We start from the raw sequence: 24,966 nt of genomic DNA, 5'->3' as shown, positions 1-24,966 counted from the left end.
GCTCTGAAATGGGATGAAGTCCTGTGAGTAGCATGGAGATTGGGAGTGGCCTCCACCTGTGGAGCCATAGGCCTCATGAGATCCCAGTGTCCTTGGGCCTCAGCCACTCACCTTGCTCTGTAGGTTCACAGCAGATGAGGCTCGGGACCTGATCCAGCGTTACCTGACAGAGCACCCTGACCCCAACAACGAAAACATCGTTGGCTACAATAACAAGAAGTGCTGGCCCCGAGACGCCCGTATGCGCCTCATGAAGCATGATGTCAACCTGTGAGTCTAAGCTGGGGCTGTGGGAGCTGGAAGAGTGTCAGCCTGAGGGACCCAGAGGGCGATTAAAAGGAGTTGATGAGGCGGTGTCCTGGGTGGGAGGGTGTGCTTTGTCGGGACGTCATCAGTCTGGCTGGCCTTTGAAGGGAAGCTTCTTCCAAGAGACCGATGTGACCCTGTGTTCTCTGTGGGCAGAGGTCGGGCAGTGTTCTGGGACATCAAGAACCGTCTGCCACGCTCAGTGACTACAGTTCAGTGGGAGAACAGCTTCGTGTCCGTGTACAGTAAGGACAATCCCAACCTGCTGTTCAACATGTGTGGTTTTGAGTGCCGCATCCTGCCTAAGTGCCGCACCAGCTACGAGGAGTTCACCCACAAGGACGGGGTCTGGAACCTACAGAATGAGGTACAGTCTCGGGTGGGGCCGGGGGTAGGAGCAGGCCCAGCTCCATCCTCACGGGTGTGGGGCGAGAGGCGCGGCACACTTTCCATCGTCAATCAGCTGGGCCTTCCTGGGAGGCTAGGGCTTAGTGGTGGTCAGAGTTGTTTCTTGTTCCCCTGGCATTTCCAGAGGTAGTTAACCTTGAGCTTGTGATTTAGGTGACTAAAGAGCGGACAGCTCAGTGTTTCCTACGTGTGGATGATGAGTCAATGCAGCGCTTCCACAACCGCGTGCGTCAAATTCTGATGGCCTCTGGCTCCACCACCTTCACGAAGGTACACACAGTAGTCGTGGCCTCTCTCTGGCTCATCCCTTCCACCCTTCCCTGCTTTGTTCTTTTTTCCCAGCTGTGCTCAGAGTACAGTCTCCATGCTTCATGATACTGCAGCTTGGAGTGTCAGATCAATTCATAGTGGTTTCCTGAGAATCCTTGTAGGAATTCTATAGCCTGCATCTGCGTAGTTGCAATGCTTCTAAGTTAAGGTGAGAGTAGAAGTGGGATTTTTAAATTTGGACAAAAATCACCATTTTTGTGTCTTCCCCAACCTGGCTTGTTATCCAGGTCATAAATTTAATCTTTTGACCTTTAACGTAGCATGCATGTTAAAAAGCAAGTATAACAAGCTATCTTTGTTTATTTCTTCTTTAGTTGCTTCCAAAGCCCCCCGCTCCACCCCTTTGGAAGGCAGCTGGAATTGAGAAGGAATAATCTGAAGATTACTTAACTGTGTGTGCTTACATTTTTTTCAAGGTTTAAAAAGGCGCGTTGCTCTTTCTGCTGTTTTCCCATTCTAGAAATAGTGCACATGAGTGTCCTGGCTGTTGCTCTCAAGAGCATCAGTTATACCAAAAAGAAAGGGAAGTCTAGGTTCTTACCAGGTTGTGTTTCAAAGTCATTGTCCAGTTTCTAGCTGTGGTGATGAGGCAGCGTGATACTGGTGAATTTGAAATTGCTAGTGATCACAGAGCAGGCAAAACTGTGAACCTCACAGGCAGATTAAACACTGTCGTGATGTGATCAGCCCCAGATTTGCTGTGCGACTCAAAGATCTAGAAAAATGGCAGTATATTCTGCTCTTGCCCCATCAGTTTGGATTCATTGTGCTGACAACTCAGCTGGCATCGTGCACCACAAAGAAGCAAGATGTAAAAACATGTGGGGGGATAACCTGGTTCTTTTTCAATGCATATAGTACATATATAGAGATAAAATGCCCCAGTGTGTTAAAAAAAATATCACCTCCTCCCGACTTGTCTTAGAGTAACTCTTAGCTGTAGCATTTTCTTCCCTTCTGGCTTTCCTATCCCTTTAAATATGTAATAAAGAAGGCTTTCAGTTTTTTAGTAGAGTTTTTTAATAGTTTTGTTAAGGATACATTTTTTTTTAATGATACTCCTTATCTCAACTTCCCCATGATACATTTGGAGGGGTATAGTGCAGGGAAAAGTGTCTGTCTTCTTCGGTTGGTTTATGTCCTCTAGAGTCAGGTGACAGGAATTGTGTAACTCATTCATTCCTTGTGTTCAAGGCATACACACACGCTGCCTGTGAGAGTCTCTGCCTTCCTCGAGCTCACTGCCTAGTTGGAGAGACATGCATAGTCAAGAGAACTATAGTACCGTATGTTTTTAGAGCTCTCGTGTTATTTGGGGATCAGTGAAAGTCCTCGTGGTCTTGACTCTAGCCCAGTCTGGGAAAGGGAGAAAGACTTCCCAAAAGATATAACAGGTGAGAGACAGGTGAGGGAGGGCCTTCTTTCAGCCAGAGGTATGAAGAGGTAGCAAGCATAGTGTCTGTGGGGCCATAAAAAGTTTGGGGCAATAGAATTGTGGAAGAGATGGAGGCGGAACAGATAAGAACTAGATGATGGAGGTCATCACCGCCTCATTAATCCCATAAGGGTCCTGAGCACGGGGTGACTGTTCAGGTTTCTGAGTTAGGTGGTTTACTCGTGCAGCTGTCAGGAAGATGGATTCAGAAGAGTAGGAAGAAAGATGAGGTTTGGGGGCTCTGCTGAAGGCCAGATAAAAATGATGAGAACACTGAAGGTAGAGGGATGGGGGAACAGATTTGATAAGTAGTTAGTACATAAAAGTCAGCAGAGCTTCATCGTGGTGACATGCCAGAGGGAAAGGAAGTCAAAATAACATTCAGTTTTTGGTATGGGTGACTGGATGGATGATGGAGCCACCAACTGGAAGACTACAGGGAGAAGAGTGGGTTTAGGAGAGAAGATAAATGGATTTAGTTTACGGTATAAGAAGTTTGATGTTCCTAAAAACATCCAGATAGAAGTTCCAGCAGACACTTACTGAAATCACATTTCTTCAGTTCCAAGGTAAATATATCCATATATAAGTGTATGTATTTTGTCCCTCTTAGCGGTACCTCTTAGATTTGATGAAAAAAAGTATTAGAGGTTTGAAGCTCCAGGGAGAGAAATGAGATGAGAAAGTAAGAGGTTAGGGGGAACTTAGAGGTTCCTATAGGATGTTTAGGTAGAGATAACTTTGCACCCTGGAGCTTGGAGAAGATGTCTGGATTGCAAATGTAGGTTTAAGAGCCTGTCAGCATAAAGGCGATGGTTGAAAGCTCAAGATGAGCAAGATTATCTGGGGAAAGCGGAAGGAGCGAGAAGAGCAGAGGGATGAGTTTGAAACCTTAGGGAACACTGAGCATCAGTGTGGCCAGACTGGGCGAGTGCCGGGTCACGGGCGCCAAGCCTGTCAAGAATCGGGACGGGCACTTAACAGTGTCAGTTGCCTAAGAGTGTTTCAGTCAGATAAGGCCTGACAAGTAGCCATTGGATTTGGCAGTCAGGACGTCATTGGTGACCTTAGCAAGAGCTGTTTCAGAAATAGTGGGGAGAGATGCCAGATTGCAGTGGGTGAGGCCTTATGGGAAGTGAGGGAGTAGAGACACGAAGGACTGTCAGTCTGCCAGAGCAGCTGGAGGAGGAGGGACACGAGACGCCACCTAGAGGGAGATAGAAGTCAGGGCAGGTATTTTAAATGGGAGTGATGGGAGTCATTGCACAGTAGGGAGCCAGCAGTGTTCTGAGTGCAGCAGAGACGTGATAAGCGATGGAGTGGTGTCTGCTCAGCAGGAATAGGTGCAGGGACGCATCCTCTGAACCTAGTAGAAAGAGGTCGGTATTGATGTGAATGTAGATAAGTATAGTGGGAAGCTGTAACAAATCTTGCTTTTTTCAGTTTTGCCAGGGCTGGAGTGAGTGGCATAGGATGTTTTACTTGAGCACAGCAGTGAGGATGTGATTCAGTTGTTGAAGGAACTTTGAGGGCTTTAAGAGAGTGAAGACAGCTGTGAGTGAGTGCCTCTTCCCAGGACTCAGCTATTCAAGCACTCAGCGAGGGGCTGGAGAAGGTATATCGATTCTAGTGCTGATTTAGGATGGGGGCTTTGTCATAGGGCTGTTGGGGAGTCATGAGGGACTGGATGCAGGGAGTCAAAGATGCTGGCCCCATTGGAATCCTGGATATTGGGTGGGGGAGAAGGACGAAACCAGAGAGGCAAATGGCCCTGGGGGAAAAAGGCAGGGTTCAAGGGAATAGATGTGTGAGAGGTTAGAGCCAGAGGTCAGGGGGGCAGTGTGATATAGTTGTTAGAGTAATGGTTTGGGAGTCAAACTAGGTTCAGTCCTAGCTCTGCTACGTTACTGGTTGGGATCTGAGTTAAGTCACTCACACACTGTGGGCCTCAGTTCCCACATCTGTAAAATGGGGGACTCACTTGTAGTCATTACTGATGCTACAGCTTTAGGTGTATTCTTGCTTTATGTACGGGCAGTGTGCTTGCCCAGGCTTGGAGCCAGGACGCCCTCAGTCTTAGTAGTGGCTATGAAATAAGACTGGAACATTTAAACAAGACTCTGGTAAGTGCCAGAAATAACAGAAGGAAAATAGCAACGTACCACGTTCGAGCACCTGACCTGTAAGGTACAACTTACCTAACTTTAGCTTCTGGAGGACCGACAGGAACTCTTGCCGAGTTCCCTGTCTTCTCTCCCTCTCACCAGGGAGTCCCTTTAAGCATGTGTAGATGACTTAGAGGAAACAAACATCTTTGCCCAGCAGTAGGTGTATTTCTCTGTCCTTTTTTGTTTTGATTTTTATTTTACATTATTTTTAATAAACTTTTTTTTAGAGCAGTTCTAGATTTATAATAAAATCGAAAGGAAGGTACCAAGATTTCCCATAAAATCCCTGCGCCTGCGTTCCTCACCAGAGTGGTACATTTTTACCACAGAAAAACCTACATTGACACATTGTGACCATCCATAGTCCCAAGTTTACCTTAGGGTTCACTCTTGGTGTGGTATATATTCTCTGGGATTGAACACATGTATCAGAATACTTGTGCTCAGTCACTCAGTTGTGCCTTGCCCTTGGCAGCCCCATGGACTGTAGCCTGCCAGTCTCCTTTGTCCTTGGAATTCTCCAGGCAAGAATACTGGGGTGGGTTGCCATGCCCTCCTCCAGGGGATCTTCCCAACTCAGGGATTGCAGATGGATTCTTTAGCACTAGCGCCACTTGGGAAGCCGATAAGAACACATACCCATTGCTAAAATAACATACAGTTTTCATGCCCTAAAAAACCCTCTCTGCCTCTTTGTCTCCCCTGCCCCCACCCCAGCCATACATTTAGTTTTAAATAGAAGAAAAATCGGTCTCTACTATATCATGGTTTAAAAGGATACAGTAAAAGTTATCATTAAGTTCTCTAATAGTTATGTTTTCATTTATAGTAAAAAGAAATTAAATACTAACAAAATCCATAAAACACCAGCAACCCATTGTCCTAACATCAGTTTTATTTTTCCACATTACATTCCAAGTTGGTCATGTATTATGATGTGCAGGTTATGTGATTGAATTTATCTCATTTATGAAGACATAACATGTGTGAAGTTCTTAACCATGGTACATGGTACACGGTACATGGAATCACTCAGTGTCATTTCCTTCTTGCTTCCACTCATCCCCGGAAACTGCTACTGTTCTTAAAGGAACATGATGCTGTCTCGGAATTCATACTTATTCCCTACCAGAAATACAGCACTGGTAGCTACAGCAGAACTGGGGTGTTCTGTAATACAAACCATGCAGCTTGTGATTCCAAGGGCCAAATACAGTCAGAGAACTTATTACTAAGCCTCAGGTACCCTGTTGAAGTCTGCTTTACTGCCAGATCTAGCCCATTCTGGCCCCCAGCTGCTGCTGTAGGTCTGTTGCTCAGATGCTCAGTTTTGCTTTTGTGACTTGGTTCAGGCTGTTACCTCACTCTGGGGTCACTTCGTACTGCCTGTCCTGAATACTGTTTGTTCAAGGCTGATACCTATGATAACTCCAGCCAATGTGATCTTTCACGTCAACAATTGTCTGACAAACATTCCTTGCCTTAAAACCTTGAGTATATCTTTTGGAATAAACTTTTAGTTTATTCTCTTTTTTTAATTGATCTTTTTCAAAAATTGCTTTTGGTTTTGTTTAATTTTATTTTTTCTCTTTCCTATTTCATTGGTTCTGTTCTTTTGCTTACTTTGGGTTTAATTTGCTCTTCATTTTCTAGTCTGTCAAAGTAAAGGTTAAATGACAATTTTGGACCTTTCATTTTAATGGACATACTTAGTGCTGAAAAATCTTCTTTTAAGCACTGCTTTAGCTGCATCCCTCAAATTTTGATAGGTTTCCCTTTTCATTCAGTTAAAAATGTTTTCTGATTTCCCTTGTGAGTTCTTATTTTACCCATACTTAGAAGTATGCTGTTTAATTTTCAAATATTGAGGTGTTTTTCCAGATTCAGTTCAGTTCAGTTGCTCAGTCACGTCCGACTCCTTTCGGCCCCATGAATCGCAGCACGCCAGGCCTCCCTGTCCATCACCAACTCCCGGAGTTCACTCAGACTCAGGTCCATCGAGTCGGTGATGCCATCCAGCCGTCTCATCCTCTGTCGTCCCCTTTTCCTCCTGCCCCCAATCCCTCCCAGCATCAGAGTCTTTTCCAATGAGTCAACTCTTCGCATGAGGTGGCCAAAGTACTGGAGTTTCAGCTTCAGCATGATTCCCTCCAAAGAAATCCCAGGGCCGATCTCCTTCAGAATGGACTGGTTGGATCTCCTTGCAGTCCAAGGGACTCTCAAGAGTCTTCTCCAACACCACAGTTCAAAAGCATCAATTCTTCGGCTCTCAGCCTTCTTCACAGTCCAACTCTCACATCCATACATGACCACTGGAAAAACCATAGCCTTGACTAGACGGACTTTTGGCAAAGTAATGTCTCTGTTTTTGAATATGTTGTCTAGGTTGGTCATAACTTTCCTTCCAAGGAGTAAGCGTCTTTTAATTTCATGGCTGCAGTCACCATCTGCAGTGATTTTGGAGCCCAAAAAAATAAAGTCTGACACTGTTTCCCCATCTATTTCCCATGAAGTGATGGGACCAGATGCCATTATCTTCGTTTTCTGAATGTTGAGCTTTAAGCCAACTTTTTCACTCTCCACTTTCACTTTCATCAAGAGGCTCTTTAGTTCCTCTTCACTTTCTGCCATAAGGGTGGTGTCATCTGCATATCTAGGTTATTGATACTTCTCCCAGCAATCTTGATTCCAGTTTGTGCTTCTTCCAATCCAGCGTTTTTCATGATGTACTCTGCATAGAAGTTAAATAAGCAGGGTGACAATATACAGGCTTGACGTACTCCTTTTCCTATTTGGAACCAGTCTGTTGTTCCATGTCCAGTTCTAACTGTTGCTTCCTGACCTGCATACAGATTTCTCAAGAGGCAGGTCAGGTGGTCTGGTATTCCCATCTCTTTCAGAATTTTCCACAGTTTATTGTGATCCACAGTCAAAGGCTTTGGCATAGTCAATAAAGCAGAAATAGATGTTTTTCTGGAACTCTTTTGCTTTTTCCATGATCCAGTGGATGTTGGCGATTTGACCTCTGGTTCCTCTGCCTTTTCTAAAACCAGCTTGAACATCCGGAACTTCATGGTTCACGTATTGCTGAAGCCAGATACTTCTGTGTTATTGGTGTCTAGTTAATTCTATTATGGTCAGATCTTTATGATCTTAGTTTTTCAAATGTAGACTTGTTTTATGGTTTAGCCTATATGGTGACTGTCTCCTGTGTACTTGAAAAAGAATCTGTATTCTGCTGTTGTTGGGTTTTACAGATGTCATTTAGGTTCTGTAAGTTGTGTTGTTCAAGTCCTTTAATATCTTTTTTTTTTTTTTCTTTTGCCTATTTCTGTCAGTTACTGAAAGAAGAGTGTTGGAAGTTGTAGATTTATTTCCCCTTCCAGGCTCCTCTTTTTATTTTTGGCTTCAGAGATAGCATTCACTTTATTAAACTCATCTAAGCTTATAATACAAAGACACATGACATTTTTCCAGAAATTTATACTTTTTTTTGAGCATGAAAAGATGTCTGAAATTCAGACTGCTCTGGTATCTTAAATATTTAGTGAAAGTTGGACAAACATACTTGGCTTGCAGATGAAAAACCAGTGAGTCACCAGGAGATTAGCAGGTTTAGGGGAGTAGGGAGCCATCTCACTGAGACACATTTTTCTTCAGAAACCTGCATATGGGTGATGACCAAGGCGTGTGCCAGGTGGAATGTTGTTATCATGTACCTGAAGATAGAGCTGCAGTTAGAAATTAACTTTGCAGCTGGTGCGCACATAGACGTTTCAGTAGACAGAAGCAGCGCTGTTGGCACCCTGGCAAGGTATATAGAGTCCATACCCTTGGGCATCATCATATGCTTTGTTTTCTTTGAGTCTTAGTATTTCAACAGGTCCATCTTTTTTTTTTTTTTGCTTCATATATTTTGAGGCTGTGTTATTAAGTAGGCAGTATGTTTAGAATTATCATATCTTAATGAATTGACTCCTTTATCATCATGAAATGTCCTTTGTTCCTTGTAATATTCTCTGCTCTAACGTCTACATTGTCTGGCATCAGTACTACCCCTTTAGCTTTGTTTCGTGTGTGCATGGATGTCTTTTTCCATCTTTAAACTTTTAAGCTGTGTCATTATAATTAACGTTAACTTCTTACAGATTGCACTAAGTTGGTTCTTGCTTTTTAAATTCATTTGAACAGTCTTTGCCATACGAGTAGTCTAAACACTCCAATTACGTTTGAGATAACTATCAGTATGGTTGAGTTTAAATCTGCCATCTGTTCTTCGTTCTGGTTTTTTTCCTCTTTTCCTGCCTTCTTTTTAACTTATTTTTTTAAACATGAGAAAAACAAAGGTTTCATAACATAAATCTGTAAAAAGAGACCCAGGAAAACTTGAGTAACTAATTTTCCAAGTTTCTTTTGGATTAAGTGGGGATTTTGGTATGATTTTAATTTATCTCCACTCTTTGAGTATTAGCTACGGTTCTTTGGGTTTTTTGGTGGTTATAGGGTTTACAGTGTATATCTCTGTCTTACTGTGACCACTAGTCTATTACATTACGTATTGTATGATAACCTTACAGTAGTTGACTTTCATTTTTCCCCTCATTCTTTGTAGTGTTAACTGTACCTATATTATAAACACAGTGATACATTGTTGCTCTTTGGGCTTTAAACAGTCCTTTAATCTTCTATAGAAATTACAAAATGAGAAAAAATGTCTTTTTACCCACATACTGTTTCTGGTGTTCTTCATGACTTTATGTAGATCCACGTTTCCATCTGGTATTTTCTTTCTGCTCGAAGAATGTCCGTTAACATCGCTTGTAGTAAGTGTCTATTGGCAGTGAATATGCTCTGCTTTTGTTTGTCAGGAAAAGTATTTATTTTGCCTTTATTATTTTCTTCTGAAGCTTTAAAATGTTGTAAATCCCATCAATATATTTACATTTTCAGATACTGAAATTTTTATCTCTAGAAGTTTCATTTGGGTCTTTAACAACTATTTCTCTCCTCATTATGTTCGTGTTTTTCTTGTATATTCAAGCATAATTATAAATGCTGTAGGTCTTTGTCTACTAATTCCATCATCTGTTGTTTCTGTTTCTGTTTGGCTGTGCTGGGTCTTCGTTGCTGTGTAGGCTTTCTTCAGTTGCAGCAGCCAGGGCTCCTCTTTAGTTGAGGTGGGTGAGTCTCTCAGTGCAGTGTCTTCTCTTGTGGAGCACAGGCTCTAGGGCCTGTGGGCTTCAGGAGTTGCATCATGCAGGCTCAGGAGTCGCGGCTCCTGGGTCTTAGCTGTGGCACACAGCAGATGTGTTGCATCATGTGGGCTCTTGCGTGTGGATGTGTTATGTCCTGTGGGCTCTGGAGTATGTGGCCTCAGTAGTTGCAGTACTGGGACTTAGTTGCTCCACAGCATGTGGGATCTTAGTTCCCCAATCAAACCCACATCTGTAGCGTTGCTAGGTGAATTCTTAACTACTGGACTCGACCAGGGAAGTCCCTCTTATTTTCTGTCTATATGGATTTGTTTATTCTGGATGTGTAATATAAGCGGATCATGGATATGACCTTTTTCATCTAGCTTCTTTCACTTAGCATGTTTTCAAGGTTTATTCATGTTGTAGCATGTATGGCAATGGCACCAGTACTCTTGCCTGGAAAATCCCATGGACAGAGGAGCCTGGTAGGCTGCAGTCCATGGGGTCATGAAGAGGCAGACACTTCCCTTTCACGCATTGGAGAAGGAAATGGCAACCCACTCCAGTGTTCTTGCCTGGAGAATCCCAGGGACAAGGGAGCCTGGTGGGCTGCCGTCTCTGGGGTCGCACAGAGTCGGACACGACTGAAGCGACTTAGCAGCAGCAGCATGTATGAGTATTGCAGTCCTTTTCATATTTCGTTATGTGGCTGTACCACATTTTGTCAGTAGATGGACATTTGGGGATTTTCTGTTTTCTGGCTATTATGAATAATGCTTTTATGAACAATCTGTGTACACATTTGTAATGTGATTTTTTAATGTATTTATTTAGGCTGTGCTGGGTCTTCAGTGCTGTGCATGGTGTTTCTCTAGTTGGAGCAGGCGAGGCCTACTCTCTGGTTGTGTGTGGGCTTCTCGTTGCAGAGGCTTCTCTCGTTGCGGAGCTTGGGCCCTAGAGCTCAGCCTCAGTAGTTGTGGCACGTGGACTTAGTTGCCCTGTGGCGTGTGGAATCTTCCTGGACCAGAGAGCAAACCCTTGTGCCCTGCATTGGCAGGTGGATTCTTAACCACTGGACCACCAGGGAAGTCCATGTACACATTTTTGTGTGGACATAAGTTTTTATTTCTCTTGGGTGTATACCTGGATTATTGGGTCATACAGTTACTCTGTTTAACCTTTTGAGGAACTGCCAGGCTGTTTTAGTGTGGCTATACTATTTTATATTACCACTAGCAGTATATGATAATTGTATTTTCTCCACATCCTTGCTAATACTTGTCACTCACTCATCGCCATTCCAATGTGTGTTAAGTATATCTCATAGTGATTTTGATTTATACACACTTCCCGAATGACATTGAGCTCAGCTCTTTCTTGAGAACTAGAGAGAATTTAGCCAATTGTATCTAGTGATTCCCAGCCACAGTCCTCTCCCTGCAAGAACTTATTCATAATTTACTTTCTCCTCACTGTCTTCAGATTGTGAATAAATGGAACACAGCTCTTATTGGCCTTATGACATACTTTCGAGAGGCTGTGGTAAACACCCAGGAGCTCCTGGACTTGCTGGTGAAGTGTGAGAACAAGATCCAGACACGAATCAAGATTGGCCTCAACTCCAAGATGCCGAGTCGATTCCCCCCTGTCGTTTTCTACACCCCTAAGGAGTTGGGTGGACTTGGCATGCTTTCAATGGGCCATGTGCTCATTCCCCAGTCTGACCTCAGGTAGGACTTCGCTAGGAATCTTAGACCCTGAGGAAAAGGGGATGTTTCTTTATTTTTAGCCTAATCTTGGTTGTGCCCCCGAACAGGTGGTCCAAGCAGACAGATGTAGGTATCACACACTTCCGTTCAGGAATGAGCCATGAAGAAGACCAGCTGATTCCCAATTTGTATCGCTACATACAGCCATGGGAGAGTGAGTTCATTGATTCTCAGCGGGTCTGGGCTGAGTATGCACTCAAGAGACAAGAGGCCATTGCTCAGAACAGGTGGGCATCCACAAGGGCGTAGCAGTTCTGTCGGAGGAGGAGGGGTGACCTTTGAGCCTTGCCTAGAGGTCAGGGCAGAGCATTCCGTATTTTGTGGAGTCAAGGAAGTAGGTTCTATATCTGACCATATTTATCCTTGGCTAGGGAGGAATGCTGAACTTTTCATATATGTATTTAAGTTTGGTCTTTTTTCCTTGGCAGACGATTGACCCTAGAAGATCTAGAAGATTCATGGGATCGTGGCATTCCTCGAATCAACACTCTGTTCCAGAAGGACAGGCACACACTGGCTTATGATAAGGGCTGGCGTGTTCGAACTGACTTTAAGCAGTACCAGGTACTGGGGGGGACTGTGGCTGTTGTGGGAACCGGGGGCAGTGGGCTCCTGGAAGCTTGACTGGACCTGCCTTGCCTTCTAGGTTTTGAAGCAGAATCCTTTCTGGTGGACACACCAGCGGCATGATGGGAAGCTCTGGAACCTGAACAACTACCGTACCGACATGATCCAGGCCCTGGGTGGTGTGGAAGGCATTCTGGAACACACCCTCTTCAAGGGCACTTACTTCCCTACCTGGGAGGGGCTTTTCTGGTGAGGATTCTATTCTCTTCTTACAGTTGCTAGTCGGTTTTTATTCATTGATTTATTTTTTGGCGGTGCCACAGGGCTTGCAGGATCTTGGTTCTCTGATCAGTGATCAAACCTGCACCCCCTGCATTGGATGTGTGGAGTCTTAACCACTGGACCACCAGGGAAATCCCTGTTCTCTCTACAGTGATCTCTCACATGTCACAGCTCTCTTGAATTCATCCCTTGTGTGCCTTTGTCTGCTACTGCAGAGTTTCCCAGACAGCCACCCCAGGAGGTCAGCAGTATTCTGGGGAGGAATGGCAGGACATCACTTTACCTGATCTCTTCTGTTTCCCAGGGAGAAAGCCAGTGGTTTTGAGGAGTCCATGAAGTGGAAGAAGCTCACCAATGCCCAGCGATCAGGATTGAACCAGATTCCCAATCGTAGGTTCACCCTCTGGTGGTCCCCAACCATCAACCGAGCCAACGTGAGTGTGATTGGTAGATATGGGAATGGGAAGCTAAAAGCAAGGGTTTCTCCCTCCTTAACGATATCCTGAGGACCAGAGTCGCTCAGTTTCTACTCTCCTCCTCTTCCTCCCATCAGGTGTACGTGGGCTTTCAGGTGCAGCTGGACCTGACCGGTATCTTCATGCACGGCAAGATCCCCACGCTGAAGATCTCTCTCATCCAGATCTTCCGAGCTCACTTGTGGCAGAAGATCCACGAGAGCATCGTTATGGACTTGTGTCAGGTGCGCCTGAATGAGGGGGAAGGATGCCACGGAAAGTCCAGTCTGCTCGCTCGCTGTTTGGGGTGTGGAAATCCACCCTCGGAGCTCCTAGGATGAGACTTCTGTTGTGGTCCCAGCTGCCCCATTATCTTCAGTCTGTCAGCCCCCACGCCAAGCAGGCTTCCATAATAGTCGTAACCTTTCCACCTTCGCCTCCAGGTGTTTGATCAGGAACTGGATGCACTGGAGATCGAGACAGTTCAGAAGGAGACAATCCACCCCCGAAAGTCCTATAAGATGAATTCTTCCTGTGCAGATATCCTGCTGTTTGCATCCTATAAGTGGAATGTCTCCCGGCCCTCATTGCTGGCCGACTCTAAGTAAGTGCCTTCTGACTGGGCCCTGAGCATCTGGGAACCTTCATTTTACTGTTCTTCTAGCAGCACTACTTTTGAAATTGTCCTGGCTGCCTTTCTTTATAATTAGAAGCCCATGTACCCCCTGATTCTGTCAGCACCTTCAGCCAGGTCTGCTGATTGTCTGGTGCATCTTGCTGATCTGAAATAGGAGAGGGGTTGGTTTTAAGATGTAGACAGAGCGATTGAGAGTTCTTGGTGTTCTGGGGATATTGCTTGTACCAGTGTCTTCCTGGAAGCCTAGACTCCTGACCCCTCTCCACTTTCAGGGATGTGATGGATAGCACCACCACTCAGAAGTATTGGATTGACATACAGTTGCGCTGGGGGGACTACGATTCCCATGACATCGAGCGTTATGCCCGGGCCAAGTTCTTGGACTACACCACAGACAACATGAGTATCTACCCTTCGCCCACTGGTGTGCTCATTGCCATTGACCTGGCATATAACCTGCATAGGTAAGTTGAGGCTCGAAAGCATGTGTTTTTCCTCAGCCCCACACTTTGTTTTAATTTCTAAGAATTACTTATTTTTAGCTGATGGACAATTGCTTTACAACATTGTGTTAGTTTCTGCCGTTCATCAACATGAATTGTCATAGGTGTATCATACGGCCCCTCCCTCTTGAACCTCTCTCCCACCCCATTAATTTTTATTTTATATTGAATGATAGTTGATTTACAGTGTTGTGTTAATGTCAGGTGCAGAGCAAAGTGACTTAGTTATACCTATAGCAGTTTTTCTTCAGATTCAGATTCCATATAGGTTATTACACCGTCTTGTGTTATCTGTGCTATACATTAGGTCTCTGTTATTTATCTGTTTTATATACAGTAGTGTATACATGTTATTATCAGCCTCCTAATTCGTCCCCCACCCCCACCCCCACCCCCACCCCATACTTCAGTATGCATGTGCTTTTTGGTTTGCCCAGGTGAGGCTGAGGTTTGCCGGTTTGCTCATCTGGGTCACTGACTCTTCCTCGCCTCTGTGTACATGAGCAGACACTTTCATCTCAGCCTGGCAAACAGTCTTTTCTTCCTCTGTAGTTGCATTTTGCCTTGTTCCTGGGACTTCTAGTCTGGTCTTAATCTTTCTTGCCTCTTTCCCCTTCACAGTGCCTATGGAAACTGGTTCCCTGGCAGCAAGCCTCTCATACAGCAGGCCATGGCCAAGATCATGAAGGCAAATCCTGCCTTGTATGTGTTACGTGAACGGATCCGTAAGGGGCTGCAGCTCTATTCATCGGAGCCCACTGAGCCCTATCTGTCCTCTCAGAACTACGGTGAGCTCTTCTCCAACCAGATTATCTGGTTTGTGGATGACACTAATGTCTACAGAGTGACTATCCATAAGGTGAGAGTTAGACGCACGTGAGGGTGTGGGGCTTTGTATATGCCTGTGGGAGGGTGACTGGACAAGTGTGTGCATACTGGAAGGAAGGAAGGCTGATTGTGTCTAGACTGTGCTAACTGATGTAATCATTCTTTAGACCTTTGAAGGGAACTTGACCACCAAGCCCATCAATGGGGCCATCTTCATCTTCAACCCACGCACAGGGCAGCTGTTTCTCAAGATAATTCACACATCTGTGTGGGCTGGACAGAAGCGTTTGGGACAGGTGAGCCTGTTAAAGGGTAGAGAGGCTGTAGAACCTTGCTGCCTCTTATTCTTTGTTATTGGGTGGATGTGTGAGAGAGAATCTCCCTATTTCTGTCTTTGCAAGTTTGAGGGTATCTCATTTACACTTTTCCCCCTGAATTACTTAACTTGGGAAGTGTTCTTCTTGTAAGAAGTCCAAGAATAATTGAGGTCCATCATCACCTACTAACTGGGCTCTCTGCTTCATGAATCTTTTGTCTCTAACCTATCTTGAAGAGGGCTATGAAAAATCATCTTTCTAAAGGGAGCACACACTTAAAATGTCGATTTCTCCGCATCTCTACCTCAACGCCTTTGGTAACCCCTTACGTCTTGCTGAGTTAACGCTTTGGTTTTCTAGGTACTTCATATCTAGGTAGGCTGTCATTTGTCCAGCCACAGTTTCTCGTCCTCTGTAGCATGTGCCCTCTGGCAGTCAGTCCAGGATCCTGGTATCCCAAACCCTGGTGAACATCTCCGCCTCTGTGGCTTTGCTAGCATGAACTCTTCTCTTAGCTCTGTTAATCACTGTCTTACTCATTCCTCAAGACTTCTTTCTTTGTGCAACATTTTGTGACCTTTAGCCTTAATTTCTTTTGTCCCTGACATAGTGTGTGTATAATCAAACACTAGCTTGTGTGAGTTTTGTCTGGCCAGCTAGGTTGAAACATCCTTTGGGGCAAGACAATTGGACATTTTTTCTATAGCTCTTGAGTACCTAACAGTTCGTAGCATACAGTAGAAACATAGGGTAAGGATAAGTGTTTCGAGACTGGGATGTTCTGTTTTATCTGACCTGGGAGGGCGGAGACTGAGTTTCCCTGTCCTCCTCTCTTGTTTATCAGTTGGCTAAATGGAAGACAGCTGAGGAGGTGGCTGCCCTAATCCGATCTCTGCCCGTGGAGGAGCAGCCCAAGCAGATCATTGTCACTAGGAAAGGCATGCTGGATCCACTGGAGGTGAGAAGTGGTGAATGAGGTAGAAGGAAAGAGGGCTGAGACCTGCTGGCTCTGTTTCTAAACTTGGACTTGATCTCGTCTCAGGTGCACTTGCTGGACTTCCCCAATATTGTGATTAAAGGATCAGAGCTCCAGCTCCCCTTCCAGGCTTGCCTCAAGGTGGAGAAGTTTGGGGATCTCATCCTTAAAGCCACTGAGCCACAGATGGTTCTCTTTAACCTCTATGACGACTGGCTCAAGACTATCTCATCTTACACGGTATGAAACCACCTTGCTGGGAGCGTCACTCTGAGAAGAGTGGGTTTGGGGTCACAAGAAAGTCCTGTGCCTTAGCTTTCTCACAGGCCTCTTGGGGGCTTATTTTCACCTCATCCACCTGTGAATGGGCCAGTGCCCTGCCTGTGGTGAGGGGGGGCCCCCTTAGGGGTTAGTGTCCGAAGGGGTGGGCTGGAGGAGAGGGAAGAGCGTCCGTTGCTGACCTCCCGTGCCGCCATACCTCCCTAGGCCTTCTCCCGCCTCATCCTGATCCTGCGCGCCCTGCACGTAAACAACGACCGCGCGAAGGTGATCCTGAAGCCGGACAAGACCACGATCACAGAGCCGCACCACATCTGGCCCACTCTGACCGACGAGGAGTGGATCAAGGTGGAGGTGCAGCTCAAGGACCTTATCTTGGCTGACTACGGCAAGAAAAACAAGTGAGCAGGGGTGGGGGCTACAGAGGAGAGCCGCCGGGGGTGAAACGGGCGGCTCAGTATATGGTTTCTGGGATTTTCGAAACATTTTAAGCCGAGACGATTCTCAGGAAATTGTTGTGGAGATGCCTGTAAGGCAGTGTCTTCTGATAGTACAGGAAGTGTCCATGTCTCAGGGCTCAAGCTGACTCTTGGGCACTGTTCCTCAGCAGAGGCACTGTTGCCATTTTGAGCAGGGTGTTTCTTTACTGTCCATGCAGTCCAGGGACTTCTCACATCCCAGACCCCTCAGTACCACCGCTCGTCTCACACACACACACACACACACACGAAGTTCTCACATCCCAGACCCCACAGTAGCACAGGTAATAAAACACACACACACGTTCCTTTTTTCTCTTTCCCTGTCATTTTTGCAACCAAAAATGTCCATAGATTTCCAGACACTGGTAAGGGTGACTGATGTGTCAACTCTGATTGAGAACTTGTTTCAGGATTTTCGTTTTTGAAAGTTTTTCCAGTTTCAGGGCACTTTTTGTTGAGGTAGAGTGGGACGTGTGGTTGCTAAATCTGGTTTGAGCATGGTCAAAAGGTGTACAGGCATTGGGTCAGCCTGGGATATGACAAATCTGATCCATATTAGTGTATTTCCACTTCACACTTGCTGTATAAGTATCACTTAGGATTGTCAGGGGTCAGGGTACACATGGGCTCCGTTTCTCACCCAGTTAACATGCTTGCAGTTAGGGGCATAAGTGACCAAGGGAAGGGATCATTGTGGTGTGACTCACACTATCCCCACAGTGTGAATGTGGCATCGCTGACACAGTCAGAAATTCGGGACATCATCCTGGGGATGGAGATCTCAGCACCATCACAGCAGCGGCAGCAGATTGCTGAGATTGAGAAGCAGACCAAGGAACAGTCGCAGCTGACTGCAACCCAGACTCGCACTGTCAATAAGCATGGTGACGAAATAATCACCTCTACCACCAGCAACTACGAGACCCAGACTTTCTCCTCTAAGACTGAATGGAGGGTCAGGTAGTGCACGGGGCAAGACGGGTGGGGATGGGAAGGCCTGCTGGTGCCGCGTGAGGTGCTTGAGTTGAGAAATGCCAACATTCCCTGCCTGTGTTTAGGGCCATCTCTGCCGCCAACCTGCACCTAAGGACCAATCACATCTATGTTTCATCTGATGACATCAAGGAGACTGGGTACACCTATATCCTTCCCAAGAACGTGCTTAAGAAGTTTATCTGCATATCTGACCTTCGGGCCCAAGTGAGTATGTTTGTCCAACTAGGCCACAGTGTGTACTAAGCATTTATGAGCCTAAAACTCACCTGAGATTTCCTAGAACTGGAGGTGATGGTTTTGAAATTCATGGATGAGTAAAGTATATGTAAGGATAGCCAAAACAGGGAAGAAGGTTTTGGCCCCCACCAGATACCAAAGCATTATAAAGCTATGGTAATTGAGAGGAGAATGTGTGATTGGCCTAGAAGTTATTGGAAAGAAGTATTATATAGTCAGAAACAGATTCATGTGTATACAATAAATCAGTTGTATCACTTGAGGATTCCACTTCCTCTGTGGGATTAAGTGTGTTTTATGATATTGGAATAATCAGCAAAGGAAGACTTGATTCCTACTTTGTGGCACTTACAGAAGTAAAATCCAGGTGGAATAAAAATCTGGATGTAAAATACTAAACTCTAGTAGAGTATTAGAAGAAAATATTTATTGTCTTAGTGATGGAATAATCTTAAATAAGATATATAACACAAAACCATCATCAAAATGATTAACTTGTGTGTGACAAAGAGTACCACAAAAGACAAAAACAGGAAGAAATAAAAGATAACTAGAAGAAATAAAAGATAACTAAAAGATTGGGCAAAAAGTTTGAAGGTAGTTTTGAGGAGAAACCGAAGGTGGAAAAAGTGCTGCGGAGTGCTGGGTTTAAAGATGGGTACAGCTTGTTGAATGCCTGAGCTGTGTGCTTGTGTGCTCATTTATGGATACTGTACTTAAATACTTAAATAATCAACTGGGGAATGTGTGAGCAATGCTGATTCCTGGACCCCACTCAAGATTCTGATGTGATTAAATCTGAGATGAGGTCCATGTTTAACATTTTGAATAAGCACCCCCAGGCTTTTTTGATGCAGGAGATTCTGGCCACATTTTGGGGAACTCTGACCTTGTTCCTGGAGAAGGGACTTAAGCTGGTACTAAGAATCTCTTTGGTTCCTGACCCCCTTGTCTCCAGATTGCAGGTTACCTGTATGGGGTGAGCCCACCAGATAACCCCCAGGTGAAGGAGATCCGCTGCATCGTGATGGTACCACAGTGGGGCACTCACCAGACTGTGCACCTGCCTGGCCAGCTGCCCCAGCACGAGTACCTCAAGGTTAGCGGAGGAAGTGGGAGAGCTGTGGCATCCTGCTCTCGGGGTGGTAGAGGGAAGGCAGAGGTTTTACTCTCATGGGTGGGATTCCTGGGCCCTAAAGAGCTTTCCACTGCTCTTCCTATAGGAGATGGAACCCTTAGGTTGGATCCACACTCAGCCCAACGAGTCTCCTCAGCTGTCACCCCAGGATGTCACCACCCATGCCAAAATCATGGCTGACAACCCATCTTGGGATGGCGAGAAGACCATTATCATCACCTGCAGGTGGGCTTGCGCCCCCTTTGAAGGAAGGGTGATGGGAGGCTTTGCGGGCCAGGGCCCAGAATGGTGGCCTGAGCTCTGACTCTGTCCTCATTCCTCTTCCAGCTTCACACCAGGCTCCTGCACCCTGACAGCCTACAAGCTGACCCCCAGTGGCTATGAATGGGGCCGCCAGAACACAGACAAGGGCAACAACCCCAAAGGCTACCTACCCTCGCACTACGAGAGGGTCCAGATGCTACTGTCGGATCGCTTCCTTGGCTTCTTTATGGTGCCTGCCCAGTCCTCGTGGAACTACAACTTCATGGGTATGTGGGGCAGGGTGTGGGCTGGGGGCAGGGGTGCACAGGAAAGTGGGGATGAGGTTAGGCCACCAGCCTTAGCACTTGGGCCCAGATTCTGGTTTAGAGATGGCCCAGGGACCCAGGCTGGGTGAGGCAGGTGGACCTTGTCAATGTTGGCCTCTTCCTTCTACTCCAAGGTGTCCGGCATGATCCCAACATGAAGTACGAGCTGCAGCTGGCAAACCCCAAAGAGTTCTACCACGAGGTGCACCGGCCCTCCCACTTCCTCAACTTCGCTCTCCTGCAGGAGGGCGAGGTCTACTCTGCGGACCGAGAGGACCTCTATGCGTAGTCGTCTCCTCACCTTTTGCTCCAGCCTTCTGGTCAAGGCTAGAGCCTGTGGCCCCACAGACAAGCTGGTGACATTCAGCAGCTTGGCCCCTTTTTCCTCTCTTCTGTGCTTGTGATGTTGTTGACCCCTGGTGACTTGTAATTGTGAAAAAGTATAATAATAAATTTTGTATAAATAGGAGGTTTTGAAGCTTTTTTTCCCCTGAGCTCAGATTCTGGGTGGAGGGATGGCAGAGGCTGGACGTGTTCACAGCAAGCTGCTGTACTGAACCTTGAGGCCCCCTGTTCGGAGCTGTGGGGATAAATGTCCTCTAAGCTCAGTGAGCTGAAGGAAAGTTGGGCTTTCACACCCCTGCTGCTATGACCACGTTTGCCAGTTTTCCCCCAAATACTTGTAAACCTTCACCGCTTTTCAGCATCTCTTGGAGCAGTCACTATTTTGAGTGTAGAAGCTCCCGGCTTGTTCTCTGTAGCTGCAGAGCCCAGCTTAGCCCCTTAAGCTTTGTGTCACTCTCAGCCTGTCCTGGAAATAGGCACACGGCTGGACAGTTGGCTGCCGCTGGCTGAGGTCAGTGACAGCCCGCCTACCTCTCACCTCTTGGCTGGAGAGTTGGCAGCCAAGTCAGGCCCCATGACTCTAGACACAGGGGTGGAGCCTGGTGTGGACACTGGGGAGGGCTTGACAAAAGTGACCACTTACAGCCCTGGGCCTCAGCTCCTGGACTCCTGGCCGGAAGGTCCTACTTCCTGTGACCTTGGGGGCTTTAACAGGACAGGGTCCAGGGCCCTGAGACTCTTCCAGCCTTTTCCCTGAATCGCTCCTCCCTTGTCGCTTCTACCCCGCCCTCTACTGTCCTAAGCCGCTTCCTGGGCCGGGGCTGATTGGCTTTTTCCTGCCTCAGTTGGGGGAGGAGGGTGTCGCAGCCCTGGTCGCCTTCGGGGGACATGGAGCCCAGAAGGGCGGTGCCTGGGGCGCATGGCTGCGGGCCTCGGGTGGCCGCGGGATCGGGGACAGCCGCGGAGCTCGTGTACCACCTAGCGGGGGCCCTGGGCGCTGAGCTGCAGGAGCTGGCGCGCCGCTTCGGGCCGGAGGCCGCAGCCGGACTCGTGCCACTGGTGGTGCAGGCGCTGGAGCTCCTGGAAAAGGCGGCCGTGGGGCCCACCCCGGACTCGGTAAGTCACGGCGCCCTTCCCCAGCCGCCCGCCTGGGCCAGCGGGGGCTGACCTTAACAGCGCGGCCTCCCCAGCTGCAGGTATCCGCGCAGCAGGCGGAACTCGAGCTGCGGCGGCTGCGAGAAGAGAACGAGCGCCTCCGCAGAGAGCTGCGCTCTGGACCACAGGGTGAGTGCGGGCCTGCGGAGCTCCGTGGTCGGGGCGGCTCAGGACTCCCCCTCTCGCGGGCCCGCCGCTGAGAACGCCCCTTCCTCAGAGGAGCGCGCTCTGCTGCGGCAGCTCAAGGAAGTGACCGACCGCCAGCGGGACGAACTCCGGGCGTACAACCGCGACCTGCTGCAGCGCAGCCAGGAGACCGAGGCGGTGAGGGCGGGGCGGGGCAACGTGCGGGGGGCGGGGCCCTGCAGGCCCTCAGGCGCCCCGCCCACCTGTCCCTTGGCTCCGCCCACAGTTGCAGGAGCAGCTGCAGCGCCTCCTGCTGGTGAATGCGGAGTTGCGGCAGAAATTGGCCGCGGTACAAACCCAGCTACGCGCCGCGCGGGACCGCGAGAGCGAACGAGAGCAGCGGCGCGAAGCGGCCGTGGAGCCGCCTCCAGAGCCGGTGCAGGGCCAGGCCGCGGGCCCCGGGTGCGAACAGAGGCGGGAGTCCGAGCGGGCGGCCGCGGGCACAAGAGCCCCGGGGACCCCCGAGGACCCGGTGAGTGCCCAGTGAGGGACCGGTCCGGCTCTCGGTGGGCACTCGGGAAAGTTTTGCTGTGTTGCGTAGCAGGGCCAACAGGCTAGCTAGAAGGTGGTTACGAGTGTGCGCCCCCAGCCGGCCTCCGCCCCTACTCTCAGCCAGAGCCCCGGCCTGGCACCCATGGTAGCGCCCTGGCCTCCCGAGGCTCCCTGCCAGTCCTCTCGCGTCCCTGTCCAACCGAGGTGCCCCCTGACCAAGCCTGTCCTTCCACAGGCGGATGCCCCACTGCCGCCAGGGCTCCCCGCCAAGGCAGGGCAGTGCAGCTTCAGTCGAGAGGAGGTTCAGCAGATCCTTCAGGAGCGGAATGAGCTCAAAGCCAACGTGTTCCTGCTGAAGGAGGAGCTGGCCTACTTTCAGCGGTGAGGGCGCTGGGCAGGGCCCGGAGGCTCGGGGGCGCCAGGAGCACCTGTTCCCTGGCCTCGGTTCACCCGCCTCATTCTTTGAGTGGTTGATACGTCCACGGTGCCGTGTGCCAGGCACCATGCTGGGCACTGGAGGACGTGAGTCACATAGTCCCTGCCCTCCTGGATCTTCTTCCACACGGGGGAGGGCCAGTGCTGAGGGTCAGCAGCAGCGGCTGTCAGGGAAGTACTCCCAGGAGGGGTGACACCTAAGCTCAGGGGCAGAGGAGTTAGCAAGGCAGAGTGTTCCCAAAAGGGGGAACAACATGCACAGGTACTTGAGTCGAGACCTATTCTTAGCATCCCCACCGCTTTGTCTCTGCCCTTCCTCCTCCTCCGTAGGGAGCTGCTCACAGACCACCGGGTCCCTGGGCTTCTGCTCGAAGCCATGAAGGTAGCTGTCAAAAAGCAGCGGAAGAAGATTAAGGCCAAAATGTTAGGGACTCCAGAGGAAGCAGAGAGCAGGTAAGTCCTGGCCTCCATTCCCACTGAGCCTAGTCACCTTCTGAACCCATTGCCTCAGACTGTGCTTGTCACCTAGCTTAGCCACCTCTGGAACCTGCTAACCTGACCTGGTCACCCCACCCCCCCAAGCCTGCCGTGCTGAACCCACCGCCTTCTCACTGGATCACAGCTGCTCCCACCTGCCCTGTTTGCTGCACATCCTGACTCTGCTTCTCCACAGTCGGTTTTCGGTTTCTTTGGTTTCTTGTCTTGGCTGCATCTGTTTGTTCTCAGGCAGGTAAAGGTAAGGCCGTAGCTGCAGGCCTGTCCACGGCCTGCTATGTATCTGGCTAGAAAAGAAAAGCCTCAAGATGTCCTCTGTCTGCCCAGATTTTCCTTCTCTCCAGCTTTCTTTTTTTAACTTTTTATTTTATGTTGGCGTATCGTGGATTAACAGTGTTGTGTGACAGTTTCAGGCGTACAGCAAAGTGATTCAGTTTCCTTCACTCCAGCTTTGGGGGCCCCAAGGTCGCTCTGTCCTCCCCTTCCTGCTCCTGGGGGCTGCACAGAAGGCTGAACATAGCGGACTCCCCTTGGCCCTCAGGGCCTTGATAAAGGACCCTCACGTCTTCTCTCCTCTCTTCACTCTTCTCTGCCTCAGTGACGATGAGGATGGCTCATGGCTCCTGCTCTCCAGCGATAAGGGAGACCATTCTGAACCCCCAGCCCCTGAGTCCAGAATACAGAGTTTGTATGTTGACGAAGGGAAGGACGAATGTGGTAGGGGTGGAGGGTGGAGGGGCCCATCTTCCCTCCTGCTGCCCCAAGCAAGTAGCATGCCCATCCCCTCTTGCTCCTCTGGTGGCCCCTTTACCGCCCCCTGTCTCATGCTGCCCTTTCTTGCTCTGGGTCCCCTTTTTACAGCACCCTCTGCTGCCCTCAGCCCCTGTCCTTGACCTCCCTGGCAGCCAGGCTCAAAACACCTCTTGGTCTCCCCCCAGCTTTGGCCAGTGGTATCGGGGTGAAGCAGAGGCCCCTGGGACTGAGACCAGCCGTGTGGCTCCCAGCCAGCTACAAGGAGGAGAGGAGACCCTGCAGCCACCCCACCAGGAGCCGGTGGGCAGGCCAACAGCCCCCGACTCCTGACGGGTCCTGCTGTGCTCTCAATGAACATCTTTGTCTGGAGTCTCAGCTGCCCCAGAGGCCTGACTTTGGAGTCTGTCTGTGGTTGGATGTGTGACCTCAAAGGACCAGGCTCCCTCCTTCCCTGCCTTCCTCCCCGGCTCTTCTCTAATCCTGGTCCGAGTCTGATGGGAGCTCAGCCTACTTTTTTTCCTATCAGTTCAGTTCAGTTGCTCAGTGGTGACCGACTCTTTACAACCCCATGGACTGCAGCACACCAGGCCTCCCTGTCCATCCCAGAGTTTACTCAAACTTATGTCCATTGAGTCAGTGATGCCATCCAACCATCTCATCCTCTCTTGTCCCCTTCTCCTCCTGCCTTCAATCTTTCGCAGCATTAGGGTCTTTTCCGATGAGTAAGTTCTTCCCATCAGGTGGTCAAATTATTGGAGTTTCAGCTTCAGCATCAGTCCTTCCAATGAACACCCAGGACTGATCTCCTTTAGGTTGGACTGGTTGGATCTCCTTGCAGTCCAGGGGACTCTCACGAGTCTTGTCCAACACCACAGTTCAAAAGCATCAATTCTTTATTTTCCAACTCTCACATCCAAACATGACTACTGGAAAAACCATAGCTTTGACTAGATAGACCTTTGTTGGCAAAGTAATGTCTCTGCTTTTTAATATGCTGTCCTTCCTATACCTCTGTGCCAAGCCTTGGGGGCCAGATAGAAGTGCTGCTTCTCTGAGTTTCAGTTTCCCCGTCTGTGAAATGGAGAGCTAACTGCCCTCCTCCCAGCTGTTTGTACAGATGGCCTAAGCTGTTGGAATAAAGCAACTGCCCGTGATAGCCAGAAACAGCTCCACGTCTGTCTGCCGGCGATCCGCCCCTGCCCAGCTCTGCCAGGATGGCCCCTTGGTT

The 24,966-nt window shown here is 48.4% G+C and overlaps 2 protein-coding genes across 4 annotated transcripts in view; both read left to right on the top strand.

Moving 5' to 3' along the window:
- PRPF8 (pre-mRNA processing factor 8) overlaps positions 1 to 20,346 on the top strand; it is a 32,733-nt gene extending 12,387 nt beyond the window's left edge. For both annotated transcript variants that reach the window (XM_019980745.2, XM_070772819.1), the window contains exons 22-43: positions 124 to 270; positions 463 to 673; positions 868 to 984; positions 11,325 to 11,572; positions 11,659 to 11,838; positions 12,040 to 12,175; positions 12,258 to 12,427; positions 12,765 to 12,894; positions 13,014 to 13,160; positions 13,359 to 13,519; positions 13,825 to 14,016; positions 14,677 to 14,914; positions 15,051 to 15,179; positions 16,045 to 16,158; positions 16,243 to 16,416; positions 16,663 to 16,856; positions 17,658 to 17,897; positions 17,996 to 18,137; positions 19,129 to 19,269; positions 19,394 to 19,533; positions 19,636 to 19,838; positions 20,012 to 20,346. In XM_019980745.2, the coding sequence (XP_019836304.1) occupies positions 124 to 270; positions 463 to 673; positions 868 to 984; positions 11,325 to 11,572; positions 11,659 to 11,838; positions 12,040 to 12,175; positions 12,258 to 12,427; positions 12,765 to 12,894; positions 13,014 to 13,160; positions 13,359 to 13,519; positions 13,825 to 14,016; positions 14,677 to 14,914; positions 15,051 to 15,179; positions 16,045 to 16,158; positions 16,243 to 16,416; positions 16,663 to 16,856; positions 17,658 to 17,897; positions 17,996 to 18,137; positions 19,129 to 19,269; positions 19,394 to 19,533; positions 19,636 to 19,838; positions 20,012 to 20,166 (3,709 nt within the window). In that variant the 3' untranslated portion in view covers positions 20,167 to 20,346. The remainder of the gene's footprint in view (positions 1 to 123; positions 271 to 462; positions 674 to 867; positions 985 to 11,324; positions 11,573 to 11,658; positions 11,839 to 12,039; positions 12,176 to 12,257; positions 12,428 to 12,764; positions 12,895 to 13,013; positions 13,161 to 13,358; positions 13,520 to 13,824; positions 14,017 to 14,676; positions 14,915 to 15,050; positions 15,180 to 16,044; positions 16,159 to 16,242; positions 16,417 to 16,662; positions 16,857 to 17,657; positions 17,898 to 17,995; positions 18,138 to 19,128; positions 19,270 to 19,393; positions 19,534 to 19,635; positions 19,839 to 20,011) is intronic.
- A 511-nt stretch (positions 20,347 to 20,857) lies between these two features.
- On the top strand, positions 20,858 to 24,902 carry RILP (Rab interacting lysosomal protein). 2 transcript variants are annotated; one of them, XM_019980746.2, is made up of 8 exons: positions 20,863 to 21,338; positions 21,413 to 21,506; positions 21,595 to 21,701; positions 21,790 to 22,035; positions 22,291 to 22,436; positions 22,821 to 22,943; positions 23,584 to 23,673; positions 23,924 to 24,902. In XM_019980746.2, exons 1-8 carry the CDS (start codon positions 21,111 to 21,113, stop codon positions 24,066 to 24,068), a joined length of 1,179 nt encoding a protein of 392 aa, XP_019836305.2. In that variant the 5' UTR covers positions 20,863 to 21,110; the 3' UTR covers positions 24,069 to 24,902. The 2 variants fall into 2 exon arrangements, with proteins under 2 accessions (XP_070628923.1, XP_019836305.2); XM_070772822.1 differs by lacking the exons at positions 23,584 to 23,673; positions 23,924 to 24,902 and adding an exon at positions 23,020 to 23,577 and having other exon boundaries at positions 20,858 to 21,338.
- The last annotated feature ends 64 nt before the right edge of the window (positions 24,903 to 24,966 follow it).

This window comes from Bos indicus, chromosome 19 (assembly GCF_029378745.1).
Source record: "Bos indicus isolate NIAB-ARS_2022 breed Sahiwal x Tharparkar chromosome 19, NIAB-ARS_B.indTharparkar_mat_pri_1.0, whole genome shotgun sequence".
NCBI lineage: Eukaryota > Metazoa > Chordata > Mammalia > Artiodactyla > Bovidae > Bos > Bos indicus.
This window is presented reverse-complemented; position numbering and strand designations above follow the sequence as displayed.

Coding starts and splice junctions, on each gene's coding strand:
- RILP (XM_019980746.2), top strand. CDS start 21,111: ATGGAGCCCAGAAGGGCGGTGCCTGGGGCGCATGGCTGCGGGCCTCGG. Junction 21,339..21,412: donor TGGGGCCCACCCCGGACTCG/GTAAGTCACGGC, acceptor CGGCCTCCCCAG/CTGCAGGTATCCGCGCAGCA. Junction 22,036..22,290: donor CGGGGACCCCCGAGGACCCG/GTGAGTGCCCAG, acceptor GTCCTTCCACAG/GCGGATGCCCCACTGCCGCC.